The sequence below is a fragment of the Strix uralensis genome, chromosome 14, assembly GCF_047716275.1.
Source record: "Strix uralensis isolate ZFMK-TIS-50842 chromosome 14, bStrUra1, whole genome shotgun sequence".
Lineage (NCBI taxonomy): Eukaryota > Metazoa > Chordata > Aves > Strigiformes > Strigidae > Strix > Strix uralensis.
The window spans coordinates 15311293-15331108 of NC_133985.1; the positions used below are offsets into that span (position 1 = coordinate 15311293).

The following is a 19816-nucleotide window of genomic DNA, read 5'->3' on the forward strand; positions in this document are numbered from 1 at the left end:
GAGGAAGAGAAGTGCCAAAACACTGGCAGGGGCAGGTGGAGCAAGATCCTCAAAGCAGCCATCAGGATCCAATTACCTTCTCCTGTTGAAAGCTGCACCCATGGCCCAGGGTTGTGAAGGAAACCAATTTTGTGAGATGCAATTATCTTGCCAGAGCTTCACAAAAACTACACCTCCATTCAGCAGAACCGAGCCAGACTGGTGTTATCCAAATATCCAACCCAGCCGGTGCCGTTCGGTGCTCTTCAGTCCATATCCACTGTCCATTGACTCAGAAACCTCATGATACCTATTTTAAATATTCAAATACTCACTCAGATTTCAAGCAGGCTGTGAGCATCTCCCAGACTGACCCATAAACTGAACATGTGAATCAGCAACCTACTTACCTGTATTATTAAAACTTCATCTTCTACGCACCCTTCGTCACTCAGATCATTTAAGGAGTTGAGGACTGCAAGGCTGTGGAAAACTAATAATCAAACCTAAGAAATTGTCCGTGTTACGAAAGATGACTGGACAGACTCATAAATGCCAAGATGAGAGAGATCTCCAAGGCTTATAAGAAACTGTGGGGAATAAGCTCATTGTCTGGGATAATAAATCATTCACAGCAAGAAGATACAGCTTGAACTTGAGAAGAACTGTTAGAGAATTCAGGTAGCATTTGATCAGGAAAAAAAGGTGCCTCAGCATGGTTAGAAAAGGTGTAACTTCTCGTACCTAAGGAGGGATGTCTCCTCCCCCCAGTTTTCCTTTTTAAAGAGTTCAATTCTCTTCTCAAAACAGGGACAAAGCAACATCAGAAAGAGGAAGTGAAAGCTTCTTAGAACTCCAGGAGAGCAGGTGAGATCAGCACTGGAATTTGTGGCTCTTCCTTACAGCTCCAGTTATTATTTTTCCTGAATTTGAGCAACTCTCCCTGGATACGAGAATACATCTGAGAGCGTGTAAGCAGACATGTCACCTGCATGCAAAAAAACCCTCACACCACAAATGGCACGAAGCCAACTGACAGAGCCGGGGTGTTGGCAGCTGGAGCAGCGTAAGGAGCCGCCGGATGGGCTGGGTGAGCCCTTCGCACCCTCGCCAGGGGCCACCCCGGCCAGCAGACCTCACCTGGCAGCACAGCAGGGGCGCAGATGCCCGATCTGCCACCTCCGCACAGGGGATTCAAGTTTCTAGTTCAGGTGGCACCGTGTTTTAACAGGCCTTTCCACACTAGAAAAGTCACGGAGTTTATTTTTTAATATTTATGAGCAGTAAAGTACAACGAGAAAAGCTGAGGTAAGGTTTTTTTGTGGCAGTAGAGAACTTGTTTCCCCAACAGCTTGGGAGTACAACTGTTGCAGTTTAATCAACAGTTTTGACTCCAATTTAGGAAGGTATTGGAGCACAGCTTACCCTTAAGCACCTGTGTGAATATCAAAGAAAAACTCAGGTCCTTTGCACTTGTAAATTAAATGGACAGAACTGCAGTCTAAAAGAGCAAGAGTCTACGGCCACATTGACTGTAAATCACCTGGTAAGACATCAGGGGAACACACGGAAGACAGGGCAGACTCCCAGGGTAAAACAGCACTTTAGCACACAAATGAAAGTCAATGGGTTGCAGACCTTTTCTGTGAATTCCTGGTCTGATCCTTCCCATTACATGCACCCTCATATTGGCACTCCCCGCTTTAAACTGCAGATTTTGTTCTCTTTAAAGAGTTCCCAGGTTGCAATGGGAATTCCTCCTTTTAGCAAACATCTGAATGCCAGAGCACAGGTACGTTACCGTCTCCAGCAAGCTGCACTCACATAGTTATCATCTCTGATCCAAACACATCAGCATCATTTACCGTGGGAGCAAAAAGGCTCCTGGAAGTCAGGCTCCCCACGGGCTATGCACACGCTGGACCAGACGCTTGGATGCTGGCTCTGGACTGCCCTGATTCCTGGAAAACTGTCTCCTGATGGCAGGGTGGAAGATGACACAGACCTTTGAGTGATGGGGCCAATAGTTCTTACGTTCTTCAACATGAAGTCCGCTTCCCTTCTGCGCCTCGAAAAGACAGGTATAATGATACTCTTATTTTGTAGACTAACACACTTTTGAACACACAGATGACTGGTTTGCCCCCAAATCATGTCACTAGGTAGCAGTGCTGGCATTCAAACCAGGTGCTCTTCACATCCAGCATCTATCCTAACCACTGCAGCAGCAGCTTCATCACTGACACAAGCGTATGGACAGAGCACAAAAAACCCCCATGCTTTGAAGCAAATTGTTACACGGATATATTTATTGCATTGCAGTCTCAGCAATTTTAAATATAAACATTTATATTTGGAAAGCAGAATATTGCAAATTCAGTATTATTCAATATGTTCATAGCAGCATCAGCTTCCTAAGAAACAAAATATTTAGGAAGACAGAGAAGGAATTACAAACGGATTACACTCTCATTTATCACCATTTGACCAAAATGTGGTATTGCAGCTGTGAAACAGATATTGAAGTCACCAAATCTGACCTTGCAGACACAAGTAATTTCAAGACTGAAGTGCGTCATTGTACCTGATATCCTGCACATTTTTAGTGTGCCAAGACATAAGGCTAACAGTCAAGTGCCTGAAGAGGGCAGATGATCTATGTATCTGCGTTACCTGACATATTATAGTTTTAATAACAATACTTAGCACTTGTATAGCACTCACCGCTTCCCCAAATCCTTGCTAGACAGGCAAGGATTGCTCTCAGATGGATCACGGCTGTGGAGCATAAGGGAGAGGGAGGGAAGCGGCTTGCCAAGGCCGTTCAGTGAGCAAGTGGCAGTAGAGGGATCAGAATTTGTCAGCACCTGACTTCCAATCCCATGTCAGTCTGGTAGGTCATGCTGCTCCTCTGTGGTTCGTTAAGGAAGTTTTGTAGATGATAATTGGTTAACAAGTCCCAATCCATGCAACTACAGTGGATGCATGCACCATTTGAAAAGGTCAACACAACCGCTCCCCTCGTCATGCCCATTTTAGTTTTAAAGGAACTGAACACTTCTCTGGTTTTCTCATCTCAGAATGATCTGTCACGCTGAAGATACAATGACACAGCTGCACTTTGCTTTGAAGCAGTGAAAATCAGAAGCAATCGCTATAGGAGCGGGAGCAGCTTTCATTTCTTTCCTGAGGGAGAGCACTGATCTTTTGAGAGGAAAAAAGGATGGATATGTTTTTACACAAACTGATCAAACTACTTTTCATTCTAAACGAATACAAGACTGACTGAAAGTCTCAGGTGTACTAATTTTCTTCAGCTAAGTCATCCAAGTGTACACTATGAAGCTAGCAGCTAATAAAATAGTTATCCAGGAACATCAGAAGGCATTTTCCTTCCCTGACAGGCCTTCACTTCTACCAGCTAAGAGCAAGAGCACTTACAGCGACATCTAAAAGGACTTGTAAACATCACGAGACAAGCCATCTCTGATAGTCCTCCACTAAAGTAGTGCTTTCTCCTGCACCCCCAGGAAGCTAACAAGGATAACCAAGCCTCCTACCATCCCTGCCTCAAAAGGGGAAATTTGCTTACTTGTTTTTTCTCCCACTGGGTTTCTTCTGCAAAATTGTGTCAGTGATTAGGGACGGAGTCTGGCAGAGACTCCTGGGGCACAGTTCACACACTGTGAAACGCTCACAGTGTAACGGAGGCTGCGCTCGAGGACTGTCCTGCACACTCCCCTTCACCCTTCACAACCACCCAATGCTGGCCAAGGTGCACAGAGCGTTCAGGCTAGAAAGCAACCTCCCATTTCAGGAAGTTATCACCAAGTAATTCCTCTCCTTTTTTTTTTTTTTTTGCCTGCTTTCCCACTTTCAGCATGCCATGAAAGCCTGTAGTTGGGAAAATATACAGAGAAGTACATGTTATACTTAGAGTAGCTTACGCACATTTTTTTTCCATCAAGAAAAGCCTTCACCAAGTGCACTGACCCTGCAGTGCCCACCTGGAGGAGGACGGTCAGATTGCCTTGCCTATCTCCTCCCAAGTGGCCTCATTTTTTTTTCTGCCCAGGCTGCTAATGGGTAAAAAAGATGGCAGCAAAGGATGCTCTTAAATAGTAAGGGTTTTGTCCATAACATTTCTTCCACATAACAACTGATGCTTTTTCCTACTGATACACTGTCAACATCTGACAGAAAAAGCTGTGATTTTTAAAAAATTGTTTTTCATTTCAAGCAAATTTTAACTGCTTTACTTACATCCAGCTGTTGCCAATGTCATCTTAGGTTAAGTCAGAACAGAAGAAAAGTCATACGACCTCCTGAAAATGGATGTTTCCTTCTCATGACGGTGGCTCTTAAAAGCACCTTTTAGATATGAAAAGAACACTACTGGCTACATGAACAGCACAGTACTTAAAAAAAAAAAAGTTGTAATAATGTTTATCTGAAGGTGAGACACAGGCACTGCTGGAAAAAAGTCTGACCAAGTTGAAGTTTCTAAATGAAAACCCTACCAGAGTATTAATATTTTCTGTAAACTAAAAAAATTAAGCTCAGCTTGGACTCTATCCTCCTTTGCTAGACTTTTAGCTTGTTATCTAGAAGGATATTACTAAGATTTTAGGTCTCTCCCCTTGAGTTCCTACTGCCACTGGCTGCCCCTGTCATCTTCTGTTCACCTGCTCAGATCTCACCACTATCTACACTGCAGGGTCTTGAAAAAGATAATACAGGACAGCACATCATGAATCCTTGTATTTGTCATCTTCTTATGGGCAAGGATAATAATGCCAAGAAAACTTTGCATGGAGCTAACGCTGTAGATGTTAGGACTGGAAATTGGAGTTGCTTCTCTAGAAACTCTCATTGTACAGTTAGACTGTTAATACTTGTCTGCAAACTGAGCCACGCCTCTTTTAGCTGTTTTTTACGGGTGCTTAATTCACTTTAAATTTTGGCCTGTTTAGGCCCACCTACCATCAAGCCTGCAAACTGGGAGAATTAGCTTTGAAATTACTATTTCACTCTAGGAAGATCATCTTCCTTCACTAGAAGAAGGGAAATATTTATCATTTCTTCTTCCAGTTGTGTCTTCCTACATTTCCATTTGTGCATCTTGATAATACCCTTAGGAATAGGTATTTTTGGTTTACAATACCTTAATTACAGTAAGAATTCCACTAATTCTGTAATATCTTAGTTTTTCAACATAATTTCTAGTAAGTATTAGCCTTTCATAATGTTATAGCAAAGACTGTCTTAGGATTGCTATAGTACAAACTTCAGATTTTTAAGCCAATGTCAAGAAGCAAAAGCATGAACTGAAATAGTTCTGGGCTACAGAAGATGCATATTTTAGCATTTATATTTTACAATTTTCGATGCAGGCAGGAGAGAAAACATCCACATACTAATTCACAGTATTTTGCAGTTATGCTTTGAGGCAGACACTAATATATAACTCAAGAGCTTCTCAGGAAGGAGTTTGCCTGGCTGAAGAAATCACTGCAACACTGCTACTGCGGCTGCATTGCTTCCGAATGGCTGTAGTACTGTGCCTTCCAATTGTACCCAGTTGCAGAGCTTGCAGTTTAAGATGGTGGTTATAATTCTGATCTGTTTAATCAAAGACAGGAAGTTTACCACATCCTCAGAAACTCAGGGTTTTCACAGTTTGCTGTCCCTGCTGCCTTTCCATTTTCTTTCAAGATTCTGGATGAAATAATTGTTTCCACCCGTCTCATTTAGTTCAGTGCCAGTAAGCCGTAGAAAGGGTAAGTGTGGGCAGCATGTTGGACAGAATGTCAAATTCAACAAAAATGAGACATTTCTTCTCTGCTGTTTTTTTTCTGGACACTTTTTCACCCATAGTGATTCACAGATGCAAGTGGGTGACTGCAACAGCAAACTAGGAAAACCTAGCACTGTGGGAAGGAAAACAAGTAAATTAAAAAAAAAAATCAGTTTACTCCAATCGATCCAAGATGAGTAATTCTGACCAAATAATTCCAAAAGTCTGCAGAGAATACTGTGAAAACCAAGAATAGCCAAAGGCTATCTGGATGCAAAACTAGATGGGGTAACATTCCTCAGGGAGGGGGGGGGAAAAAACAGTGGGCAGTCAAGCCTACTCCTGCTGAGAGACCTTGTCCTGCTTCCAAATGATAGAGAAGGGAAAGCTGCATCAGAAACAACGAATCCAGAAACTGAAGAACAGGAAGCAGGTAGAAAACAGTACTCACAGACTACTTCAGTAATCACCCGGTGAGGACATGCTAAGTACGTGTCTCCAGATCAGAAAAAAAACCTTCCAGGCAATTAACAAGCTGGACAAGCCAGTTGAGAGAAGGAACTAAAGTCACACTTTTTACAAGCTCTTTTTTTCCCTTTGGCCTTATCTATTCTACCACCACAGTCCTGTTTAAGAAGTGTTTGATAAAAATGAAGCAGCTGTGCAAAAGTTTCCCAAGCAATAATCCCAGCCATGATACCCGTAACTTCAGGGTAACACTGCAGCTCTCAGCCTGATCCTCCCTACCAGTTTCCCTCATCCCCACAGCATAGCACGGTTTTATGCTGTGGCTCCATGAAAACCCCATTCAGACTACCTGCAAAGCTCCCTAGAATTATATCGCTGTACAAATAAAATCACCACTCTTAAAGTAACCATGAGACTTGGCTCCCTACTGAACTGTGTGGGCAATGAAAAGATACATGATGACACTGTGAGATACATCTGACATCACATTGTGAGACTATTGCACTGCATTGGTTCTGCACCTGGCATCGTGGCACTGCACAAGTTTCATATTTGTCTACTATTTCAGAAATGATTGTAAAAAATTCTCAAATTATCACACCACTTCTTCAAAGGTAGCTCAGAAAACTGCTCCTTGCAGTAATTTGGCACCTCACCACAAACACGCTTTAGGAATCACTGCTGAGCACTGGGCTGAACAATGTCCTAGAAATACTGGACAGGTTGCAATCAGTATGTGGATCCTTTCCAGAGAGTTCTTTTAAATCTGGGCCAAGGCTTTTTCACTCTCACACAGCTCTCCGTTTCTTAAGACTGCCTCCTGCTCTCCATTCTTTAGCATAATGGCTTCAGGTGTTTGCTCACACCACCTTTGGACACTGCAGCAATAGAGGAACAGCTAGGAGCAGACAGCTTTTCCAACAAAGAACCTGGATTTCATGCTGAGTTTGGAAAAGGAAAAACATGGAAAGAAATAACCAGAAACAATAAAATCAATCAAAAAAACAAAGCTCATTTGTTTCCAAGGGTTGTTTTCCTTTTTTTTTTTTTTAAACAGATTTACACGAATACTTAAAGTGAGGTAGAAGACTCCATTTCAGAACATCACATTCCATTTTATTATAGAGCAACTTTTTCTGAAGTATTAAACATGCAAGTGACAACACACATAGGATCACTTGCTTAGTCACAATCATGATGCTTGAAAGAGACAAAATCACAAACGCTATGCTTGTTTGAAAGAGACAAAATTAATAAAATAGCATTTTTATAATGGGCTTTAAAAAGATACAATGTCAAAAAAAGTAGGGAAAAGGAAGACATTTTGACAGATCTGAAGTTGTAGAAGAGGCTGTATTTAGGAAGCAGCTTGGAAATAATTGGAGAGGTACATAAGGAAGTAGGAAACAAACAAAGAACCACCAAATAAGCCATTAAATCCAAACTGAAAAAGAGAATTTTAACCAACTCCACAGATGAGACAACAATGAGAACAGAGAAGGAAAAGTTTAATAATGAGGTAGAGCAAACAAAGTAGATAAACTGTAGAGTTCTTAACCAGGTTTGTTGACTGAGGTGATGATTTTGGAAGAATAGGTCCATGATGATATAAAAAAATCAAGGCACAAACGCAAGTCTAAGCACCAGCATTTTTCATAAAATGTAAAAAAAGGAACTTGTAGATGTGAAGCAACAAACACCTGAAAGGTTTCAGAGAAGAAGTTCTGATGAAAGGAAACACTGAGACTTCTAGTAGCAACTGAGAACTTGGTGAAGTATCAACTGCCAAGGAAAGAGGGGAGTACAGCCACAAGAACATTCATGGTAGCTGTACCTTATCTAATGCAGCAGGCAGTATAAAAACTAGGTAGACAAAGAGAATTAAGAATATGAGGTAAAGAAAAGCAAGAATTCAATTAGATGTCATAGTACACAGGCCTGACACCCTTTGGTCAAGTATCAAGGGAAGAGAAGAGGTCAAATACAGTAGCCTTTGGCATGAGTGGAAAAGGCAGAGACCAGTCATCCCAAGCAACTGAAATAAAAACAAAACAGTCAGAAAGCAGAGGGAGAAAAAACAACCCACAACCAAAAACATAATGAAGAAAAATACTTGCAATAAAAGCTGCAGAGAAGTCAGGAGCAGAAATAAGCCCCTTGATTCTAGCTTCACACGTTTCTATAGTTTGTGAGGGTTCTGGATAGTTGGCAACCACACAGAAAACCAGCCAGGAAAGGTTCTGAAAGCCAGGGCAACTAGGGGTGAATACAATAAAAATCTTCCTAAACTAGAGTTTAGAACATCCTGAGAAGACAAAGTACTGACAGGAGAAGGGGAAAGAAAAAAAGTTTGAAAAAACCAGGAAGAACTGCAGACCACATGAATACAAACAAGAACAGCACAAAAGGTGAGGAAACAAGAACCTCCAAGAGAAGAATCTTTTCAGTGCCTAGTCTTGGTTCATAGTAGGAAGGGATTACAGCAATAAAGCTATGTATAATAAGAAACTGTAGATATTCTTTCCTTTTCTTTCTTTTTTCCCCACTCTTGATGAAACTGTTTTGCCTCAACAGTACTTTTTATTCTGAGGCAGTTCTGTCCCAGGCTGAACTTGGATTTGCAGCTCAGTGGCTGAACTGATCAGCCATCCAAGCCCCATGTCATCTGAAATGTTGACATAGAAGTTTCAGGCTCCCCCAGAGGCATACAGCTGCTTTGTGTGTCCAGGACCTCCTGCTAAACGATTTCTGTATTTCACCCAAACACCAGACATCCCCCTAACAACAAGCAAGTGGTATGCTGCATTTGCAGCAACAGAAATATAGGTCACAGAGTACAGTCACTCAGTTTGAGGATTTACGACCTCTATATGCAATACAAGACCTGCAATAAAGCAATTTCTCAACTTTATCTTAAACACACATGGAGCTGCTGCAAAGCTTAAGGTAGTTAAGATAAATACAGTAATAGCAGTGGGAAATCTAGTGTCCTTTGACAACTAAGGGAACAGACTAGAGAATATTACAGCTTCATTTACCCTCAAACTTCTGCATGTAGCTCTCTTGGAAAGCAGTTTATACCTGCAGAAGCCTGGCCTGGTAGCTTAACAACCTTCTAAAATAAAACCACTGATGAGCTGAGTTTGACTTTTATACTTCAAAACATTTTTAGGCACACCTCCAAGGCTCAGTTCAACTGGAATCAGATGACACATCATCCATATGGATAGGAAAGACCCATGAAGGTTTCTGCTCCATGAGAACTGCTGGAGACACAGCACCTCTAGTTTCAATAGAGGGAACTTGAAGGCGCTTAGATACAGTACAGTTGTGCTCAGCACAGATACTTAAATCTGAGAAGAAAAACTACATCTTTGCAAACTTGACTATTACACTAAACAGCGACTGGATTAAATATAAAAGTACAATTTTCCATCTGCATCCACAACATTCACAGATAAACTCCAAATATGGAGGTCCCTGGATCAGCTACATTAGCTGCTTGCTGGTGACACAGGGCTAAAGCACAGCATTATAAATAGAAGCCTAAGCTTTGATATTGAAAACAAATTAAAGTCCTGCCATCATTCACAGAAAAAGAACAGTTATCAATTAAGATTTCTCTTATTGAAATTGAATTGAAATGAAAATTCAATTCAATTTTCTATCACACAGGGCATTACAGAGCTAACTATGAAGAAGAGGCTAATAGCCATCAGTAGTATGTCACTCCACCCTTTTATAGATTATTTCAAATGACTATCAGAATTATGTCTTGAAAAGAAGACATCCATGTAACAATGGCAGATAAACTGTTGGTTTCATTAGCAATCTTCTCTTGAGATTACTCAGCATTTGTGATTCATTTTAGGTGGAGATCTAATCTTAAACTCCTTACATGCGTGCCACAATTAGCTCCTCTAATTGAGTACACCAAAATTCTCTTCCAACTCTCTCCATTTAGCTTTTTAAGCAGTGGGATCTGTGCTTACTTCCCTCATCTCACAGAAACAACTGCGTTGCTGATCTTGTCCTGAGACCCCCAACAGAAATCCAAGGAGGCTGCTTTGGCATCAAGCTCAGGATGCTCCAGTTTAAATTATTTCTCCTACCTTGTTATGGTAATGGGAAACCAGTCACAGTACCATCATACTTCATGAGAACGCTAAATAGCAATGAGAGCTGCAGCAGCAATTCATGCTATCACATAAATACACTTTGGCTCAGCCAAGTCAATGTGCTAAATGGACAAGCAAAACATTCTCTCCTCGAATAAAAATCTGGTTTATGTGACGTGTGAACACTTGTTGATAATCCACTTTGGGCCGCCTTTTTCTCCGTGACTGGCTTCTTGCATGGGTACCACCAGCACTGGCACCCTCTGTGTGGGCAGTCCCGCTACCCACATCAGCTTCACCTCTGGCAGACAGATGCAAAGTGTCACCTGGCATCTTCTTTTCTCCAGCTCTGCCCAAGCGTTTCTGCCTCTCGCGCTCATCCTCTGCCTTCCCTCGTCCTGATCCAACTTTCAATCCCAGCGTCTGAGTGTCATTTGTCAGGGCTAGATCCTCCGAGACAGTCTTTGAGTCAGCTCCCTTCTTTACTGAGGACTCCTGCAGCTTGAGTCTGTCAAACAGCTGTAAAAGAATATTTGTGTATATGACCACATTCATAAAACAAGAGAGACCGCTTGTTCAGCACTTCTACCTGGTATTTGCGCATACAATGCCACATCAGAGCTTACAATACACAATTAGTGAAGAATCTCTACCAGCATTAAAGACTGTGTTTTCCTGCCAAAGTCAAACAGTGACATAAGGTGAATGGATCTCTTGCATGTGCATGAGTCTTTATGTGAGCACCGAGGAATTTAATTTGGGGAGCAATACTGATGTGCAGGAGCATTTAACTTTGGTCAGGAACAACAGAAAGCTACCAAGTTCCTCCATTAGCTCACTTTCCCCAACGCTCTTGTAATATTGTCAGATGGTATTAGAGAGATTTCCATTCTTGTGTCCTCAGGCCGGACATGAATCCCCAAGATAAGGGGCCTCAATCAGCAAAGAGTGTATACTGAAAAAATTATGCACCTTCTGTGTTCCCCAAAACAAACTAAAAGATGCCGTGGGGGTATTCTGGGAGGTGAGCAGACCACAAACAATAGAAAAACAGTAAGAGCTACAGCAGCAGATCCAAAGCACTGTATGAACTCATTAATCTAAGAATACATGGTGCTGAAACTGGAAAAGAAACTTCTTCTACTCTGGCAGCAGGCAAACTTTTATGAAATACTGACAAATGAAAAGGATTCTGGGTTAGCCTGGCTCATCCCAGCAACAGGATGGAAAGCCAATCCCTGTGAGAGTGGCCTAAAGGAACAATTGATTATTTTTAACTAATCTTTAAAAAAGGAAGGGTGGGATCTATCAAAAAACAGATTTAAATGGCAGGAATTTGAAAGCAAATTCCTCACAATGGAACTGTTTAAAAGTTTTTGTGATGCTTCTCTGGTGTTCACAAGGCCCAGAGCTATGCCATTCAACAGGCAAAGCCCTGTCACATTTTTTTTTTCCTTCATTGTTCAGAAGTTCATCTATCATCTCTTCAGTTCTCAACTTCGTAAACATCTTTTTTTGCAGTTGGATCCTAGAGAGTGTCTTGCTTTGAAGCAACATGCAGAATCTTGGGCATCACAGTACCTAGACTAGAAGTTCAAGTGACCAAACATACTGTTTCGTTGTCTGGAGACAAAGACTGTCGCTCCATGAACATTAATACCAGAGTTATGCACTGCCAAATCACCTGGCAGGACAAACGTGGACCAGATCAGACACAGGTGCAAAAAATGCATAGAACAAATATATGAAAAACCACAGAGTGAGTTTATAGAAGGTCAGCATATCGCACAAAGCAGTGGCAGCAACTGTGATCTGATATTAGGAGCTCTAAAGTAGAACTTCTGTAACTATGGCCAAAGTACTTCCAAAAAGGTGAGAAAACTGGTTTTTTTTTCCCCCTAGTTCAAGTCATTTTAGATTAATCTGTACTAAAAGGAGGTAAAAATATTTCAAATATAAATATAGTTTTCCAATTAATGCTCCTCTTTTACCACTTTGAAAAAGGAGATACTAAAAAAATATGAAAACTGGAGATGGGTACCTACCCGGGTTAGTGTGAGCTGCGGTTCTGCATAGAAAGCTTTGCCCATTACTGGTTTCCTGTATGTCTCATCCACGTCTGTCAGGGCCTAGAAGATAAAAGAAACGGAAAGGTCAAAATTAAAAGAAAACATGGAGAAGCTTTGGACCAGCTTTGTGTCACAGCATTATGAAATTATGTTCTATCTGAGAGAAAATCCATCCTAGGAACAAGCTGTGCTTTGGAGCCAGTTTCTTAATCATTTAAGTTGTACTGAGGTATAAAAGCAACAGCAAAGCCTTGCATCCATTCTGCATTACTTGCAAAATCTTTGTGAGGCTTGCCTGCAAAATCCTTCCCCCCTGCTCCCCATTTCCAAACTTGTCACAGCTCTAGGCTCACAAATACTTAATAGCTGCTTTTTCATCCACTGTCTTTAGGATTTTCATGAAGCAGAACACAGGGAAAAGCTTTTGTCACTGACACCCCAGTGATGCGTTAGTGAAAGAAAACAGAGGAGTAGGTACCACTCTAAGCAGATTGGGTTTTGCAGAGAAAGCTTTGGAAGCTGATATTCCTCATATTCCACTCTCCTGTGTTCTTATACAAAACCTTTGAAGATGCTGGGAAATCTTCAAAGCTTCTCTCTCACCTAAAACGTCTCTAAGATGGCTAGGCACCTCTCCAACGTACCAATCCAACACCAAGCACCACTTAACGCCTGAAACCCAGCACCAGCGGCAAGGCAAATTACCTTTATGAACCACAATACCACATCAATCTTCTCAAAACACAGTTTGCTTAAACCTGTTGCAAATTTCAAGTTTTCAATATAGCAGTTATAAATCAAGGCCTGGAACAATAATTACCATATTCCAGAACTTGTCAAATGCAACCAAAAACCCTGTGCAGACTCCACGAAGCCCTTTGAAAGTTCGGATATGGACATTGATTTTTACACCATCTCGGACACAGCGATGAAGTTCCCCCAGTGGGCTGCCTTCGTGGACTAAAACAAAAAGAGAACATCACCAGTCTTCAACAAAATACGTATATATAAGATATGTAAAAATCTACTCTATGTAGAAGTATGGCAGATCTTGGTACAACACTTGTCTTCACAGCAAAACAAATGAGAAGCCCCAGAGCACTGTAACACACTGCAGTTGTAATTACTAGACCACCAAAACTCTTCCTGCAGTGGGGACAGCAGAGACTTTAGAAAACACGAAGGTTTCGCTTTACACAACACGCAGCCAAATCAGCCTTAGCAGAAAGTTTTTTTACTACATTTCGAAAATATACTAAGTAATGCTAATCTTAAATAAAAGTGGTTCAGAGGGAACAGACAGCCCACAGAGGCAAAGAGAATTTCGCAGAAAAGACAACGCCTAGCTAAGGCTACCTCAGATTAGTCACAATCTGTTAATAAAGTATTGTATCAGATCCTTTTTCTTCACAAGGAGATTTCTGAAACAATGAATGACTCAAAGTTTTTCAAGGAACTAAACTGGATCAGTTTAAATTGATGAAAATGTATTGTTTCAGTTAAACTTTCAGCAGCCAGCTGAACATCCTTCAAAGATGTACAAGTCTCTGGCAAAGAAATAAAGTGACTATAAGCAGCAGTGGCCAATGAAACCATGCTAAACCACAGAAATATAGTGCTTTTAGTCAGGGTAAAACCAAAGGAATTCAGTAAAACATACAGCTTACCTGGTACACACAAGCCTTATCTGCACAATAGAAATCTTTGCAAGTGTGAATTTTCTAGAGCAATAGATATTATCTACTTCACAACCTCCACCCATGCCATGGTGAAGCGACTCATTCCAGTGTTAAATTACAGCTACCCATTTGCAGGTGCAGACAGCCCCAGGATTGCTGCACAATTCCTACTAAGAGTCAGGGAAAAGTATTGGTCTAAATTCTGACACAGTTCTTCATATTAATAAAATACCTGAATCAGAGATGTTCTCTCGCCTTGTGCTTTAGGGACTATATATTTAAGGTTTGATTTGAACACTAGAAAATGCATCCCGTGAGTGCAAAAATGTTACTCTATGACAGCTGATCTGCAGGATTTGGCTGCATAGTAATTCTTAGCCACAGCAGGGAAATCTAAAGCAGTTTCCTCTGAATTAACCTAATCACATTTATTTTTTGAGATCCACTGCCTTCTTGCCAGCTCTCTCCAGCTGAAAATTGCTTTCACACAGAGCATAAGCTGTCTCAGTAACTCCCAGCTCTGCTTATGGGGGTCTTTTCATGAGTCTCTGTGCTTCTTTCAGCCGAACTGATGACAAATTATGTTCTGAATTCACAGGTCCATCATGGGAACCACAGATGACACCACTGCTACATCAGATTGATGCTTTTAATCAGGTAACAGTATTTTTTCTAACCAACTCTGAGAATTTACAGGACCATTTTAGATTTAGATTTTTTTTTAGATTTTGGATTCCAACATTCCCGTTACATAGGAACTTTATCTACAACTTCTTACAAAAATCCAAGTACAATCTTTATTTCCAACTATGCCTTTGCTTGTCAGCATGCCATAAGGCCTGGTGGGAAACACTACTTTACAGCTCTACCAAATCTAGAAAATACATGCTCTTTCCCATTTTCCTTGCTGTGTAAGGTTCTGGCTTCAGCACAAACCTCCAACTTCACCTGATCAAAAGGGGAGAACACATCATCCAAAAACCTTTCAACAATCTGACATCCACTTCACAGAAAAAATAAAACCAGCAATACAAGGAATTTATTTTTGCAACGTGCCTCCTCTGCAAGCATCAAAGCCTGCCTGTAATGACCAGGCTCTGCATGCAGGTAGATCTGTCTGTGACTTCTGATGCTCTTAAGTACCAGTATTAATAATTTTTCAATCCGTAGGGAAAAGAGTGACCTAGTTGGTTTTGTACTCAAAATCCAATCCCTATTGTACAAAATAAGCACATGCTTAATACCAGGATTCTGAAGAATGACTAGAAAACTACTATAAGCCATAGGGCAAGTACCCCATGAGGGAGAAAATAAAGATCCAAACTCTGGTTAAGTTCAAGTCCCTGTCCTCTCACTTTTACGGCTACATCTGAAATTAACTCTTATGACAGGCAAAATTTTAGCTCCATTTCTGACCCACTGAATTTAAGGAACACGCCATACCTTGTCACAGCTGCCTGGGAGCACAGCATCACAACTGCGGGACGTGGCAAGCCACATATCACTGTCAGAGGCAGCTACTGCCTTAGAATTCAAGCTTCAAACGCTGGCCCACCTGCGGTGCAGACAGGCCCCCTACTTACAGGGAAAGCACAAAATTTTGGCTATAAATTACTCTTAAAACTCTCCAGACTGCTGAACAGCACTTTATGTCAGTTGTGCCAGTCTTATTCAAATTCCATGCTGTCCAGACTTAGATGTGTGGATATTAAATACGTGCTCTTAATGGAAGCATGTAATTTATTTGCTAGACCACCACTAAAGTTAATTTTTACACAGGGTTTTTTTCAATTTCCATCACAGTAATCCAAATACAGATACTTTATATTAAGATCCTAAATCAATATTTAAGGTCAGTTCTTTTGGAAATCCTCCACCAACAGAACCTCTGCATTTGTGCAGAACGCTAAGTTTACATGTTATTTAGGATCACGCAGCACTTACAGCAATGAATACATTATGTTTTGGTGTCTAAGCAAGAAAAAAGTTCTGCTTTGGGCATGCAGAATTGAACATTTTGGGCTTTGCCTTTTTACAAAAAGAACATTAAGGGGAAGCTGGTGATTAGAAGAGATGCTTTGATTTCAAACACCTCTCAGATTTTTAATTAAGTCGACTAAAGTTACATCTCGTTTGATAGCAATGCCATTTGATTCTTGGTGTAGGTGCACAAGTTGCACTCCTTCATGTTTAGGGGCTACTTCCATGACTACACTCATAAATTTATACAACAAACTTATATCATCATCACTGCTGATGAATTTAGCAACACCACAGCTGCCCTCACCTCCATCCACTGTTCTACCATCGTATTACTAGAAACGCTAGTGCTGTATTTGTGCCCCCAGGATGTACAGTTAGTAACCAAGATAGAGCAGTGCATTACAGACTCCTGCTGCGGTTATGATTTAACTTTGAGCCGCATGTACACAAGTCTGATTCCTGGTTTAAAAATAGTACTTTTGAAATCACAGCAGTTTCTCATCCTTTTTTCCTTAAAATCAAGAGGATGAACGTAATTAAACAGATAACATCACCATAACAAAACCAGCATCATCTCTGAGTAAGCAGTTCTGTGAAATGCACCCTTCCTCATTTCTGCACACAACCTGCCCAGCCTTTTACCTAGCACGCAAGTACCATTTTCCACTCAAACTCCATCATTTCCCCCCTCTGACCCACCCACACCCCGCTGTCACCCAACCACTTCCTTCAGCCGCCGCCCTCTTCAAACTTCCAAACTTCCCCAAACTCTATCCCAAATCCACGCTGCCGGAACACCCGGGCCCAGCCCGCAACCCTCGACCCCACCTCAACAGCCCCCACAGCCCGCACCCCGCTCCATCACCCCAGCGCAGGCCCAGCCCACGCCCTCACACCCTCCGCCATCCTCCCGCCCCAGGCTGCCTCCTCAGCCCTTACTCCTGCCTCCCACCTCGCTCCCCTTTCCTACCCCAGCACCGCTCCACCCGCCGCCCCCCTCAGCCGCCGCGGGGCCGCGCTCCCTCAGGCCGCCCGCGCCCTTACGGGGCATCCTGGTGAGGACGTTCCGCGGCGCCCGCCGGCGCCGGGCCGCGGCCCCGCCCTCGGCCGCCTCCTGCTCGGGGCCCGCGTTGACCATGAGGCTGCGGAGGCGCTGGATGCGCTCGGGGTCGGCGGCGGGCGGGCCGCGGCGGGCGGCGCGGGCGGCGGGCGGGCCGCGGCGGGCGGGAGCGGAGCGGCGGCCGCGCGGGCGGAGCAGGCCGCGCTGGAAGCTCTCGTACTCGGCGAGGTTGTTGAAGCAGGGCGCGGCGGGGAAGGGCAGCGGCGTGCTGGCGGAGTACAGCGCCAGCAGCGGGTCGAAGCGGCTGGAGCTCACGTCCAGGCGGCTGGGGCTGGGGGAGCGCTCGGGCCCGGGCCGGCGGCGGGGGCGCCGCTGCTCCGCGCCGCCCGCGGCCCCCTCGTCCTCCTCCATGGCGGGCAGCGGGCTGGGCCGCCGCCGCCGCCGCTAGGGGCCGCTGCAGCTCGGGAGGGGAGGGCGCGGCGCAGCGCCCGCGCGCGGGACGGGCCCAGGGGCGGGGCGGCCTCCGCCCACCGGGAAGTCTCGGGAACTCCGGAGTCACTGCGGTTTCCCTCCTCGCTGCATCGTCGGTTAACCGGCCCCCCACCCCGCTGCAACTCCACCGCTGGTCTCTGTACTGGGGGTGCTGCCCCGCGCAGGGACCAAACGCCACCTGCCCCCAGCCCCAGGCAATGAAGGCGCCCGGGGAAAAGGGGGTCGCGGTGTAATTTGCATTTAAATCCGCAGAAGGGCAGCCGGTGCAGAAACATTTCTCCGAAGAACAGCAAGGCAGCGCATGTTAACGCTGCCGCGCGGTTTTCTGAAGCAGATTCCACCACGTACCATTAATCTTTCATAACCAGCTCCGGTTCCAGCAGTGCATCAGCCAGAGCCTGCGGACCGGCTTCAGGGGAAACACCTGTTCCCTCCCTGGGCGACAGCACGGGACTTCTGCAGCTACAGAAACACCTCTAAGCACAGGCACAGGACACAGGCCGGGGCTCTGTGTGCCACTAAGGCCAGGCTACTTCTTGAACCTTGTGAAGATTTATTTTCCCCTCCATCTACAAAGTCATATGACTTTATGTGTGAGGATACCAAGGGGTGTTTCTTTCTCTAGCACTGATTAATACAAATTAAAGGCCATGGCTGTACAGACAGTCCATGCCTTGGTTACAAGTCTGCATCCATATGTAAACAGGAATGTTTACTTATTACATATTATTGTAAGGATGAGTTAATTAGAAAACACTCTGAGGGTAAGACCTAATACAGACCCATTTTTTACACACACACGATGTACATACATTCTACAATATCTATCTATTTATGTATCAGGTAGCCATAATATATATGATAAAAACCCTACATAATACTTTCCAAGCATGAATCATGGTTGCCAAAATTTTTTTTCATCTTTACTCAGACTGCAAAATCCAAATGTTACCACCTCTGGAACAGTTGCTTTATATGTAACACCCAAAGTCAGGCACTAGGGAGTAATATAATGGCATTTCAATCAAGTAAATTACATCTGTGTTACGAGATGAAAAAAAACAGACAGACAGATAGGAAGTTCTTAGTGGTAAGTGACTGATGCAATGATTTATACAGTCATCACCTCACAATCCCTCATATCCTCTTTCTGGGAATTATACAGCCCATTCTACAAAATAAAAATGATGCATTCTCTCATTGCACGTACATAACTACTCAGTATTAGCACACAGTGGTAAAGGGGAAGCCCTGTGCTATTATAAACACACAGACTCATTGTTTAATCTCAGGAAGAAACTGCAAAGTAGTAGTTTATATCAGTACCTGTTTAGCATTTTGTTTTAAAAAAACAGCAAAGTGCACACATTGCCTTAGATGTGTAAGTTCTTCCTGGGGGAAGGGGAGATGAAGTAGGCTGCTATGCAAATTCATGGGAAACTAACTCAGTGCTGACCTTCTTTAGTCACAATTGATCCTTTCTTTCCATTTTTATGACCAGTCCCAACTCCTGACTCTCTCTCACCAACAGCTTGCCAGATTACTCTTCTAGCACCATGGTTTTGAAACCAGTTTGTTAAAAGCAATAATAATATCCTTATAAATACCTATTATACCGTTATCTTTGCATTTCTATAGTGAAATAGGTTATTTCCCTCAAATTCCAGTTACACTGGGACAAGCCCCTTTACATTATCAGAAATATTTCTGCTCTGAGAAGTGGTATGATTTAACTGTTTTGACAATTAAACCAGAACAAAACTGTGCATAGATGTCCTAGTTGCAACTGGAATAGAGATTTTTTTTTTTTTCTTCTTACTAGCCAGAATAGTGCCATGAGAAGAACTTACATATATATACTCATGTTTTTAGTTGTTGCTAAGAAATCAAGGACTTTTCAACTTCCCCTGTCCTGCTAGTGTGCAGGTGCACAAGAAGCTGGGAGGAGGCACAGCCAGAGCAATGGACCCAAACTGGCTGATGCAATATTCCATATCACACAACATCACGCTCAGTGTATAGGTGAGGGTTGATTGGGAAGCTCACTCTCGCTTCCAGGATTGTGATTTCAGGATTCTCTCTTCTCTAGGATTGCTAGCTGGGAACAGGCTGGGTAACTGTATTGTGCATTACTTGTTTGTAATTTCTATTATTACTATTATCATTATTAT

At 42.9% G+C, this 19816-nt stretch overlaps 1 protein-coding gene across 1 annotated transcript; it reads right to left on the bottom strand.

Moving 5' to 3' along the window:
* Positions 1 to 2259: 2259 nt before the first annotated feature.
* Positions 2260 to 17564, bottom strand: LSM11 (LSM11, U7 small nuclear RNA associated). The gene is made up of 4 exons (XM_074883526.1): positions 17138 to 17564; positions 13252 to 13391; positions 12408 to 12491; positions 2260 to 10881 (listed from the first exon to the last, which is right to left on the bottom strand). The coding sequence occupies exons 1-4, from the start codon at positions 17562 to 17564 to the stop codon at positions 10477 to 10479; spliced, it is 1056 nt and encodes a 351-aa protein (XP_074739627.1). The 3' UTR covers positions 2260 to 10476.
* Positions 17565 to 19816: the final 2252 nt, after the last annotated feature.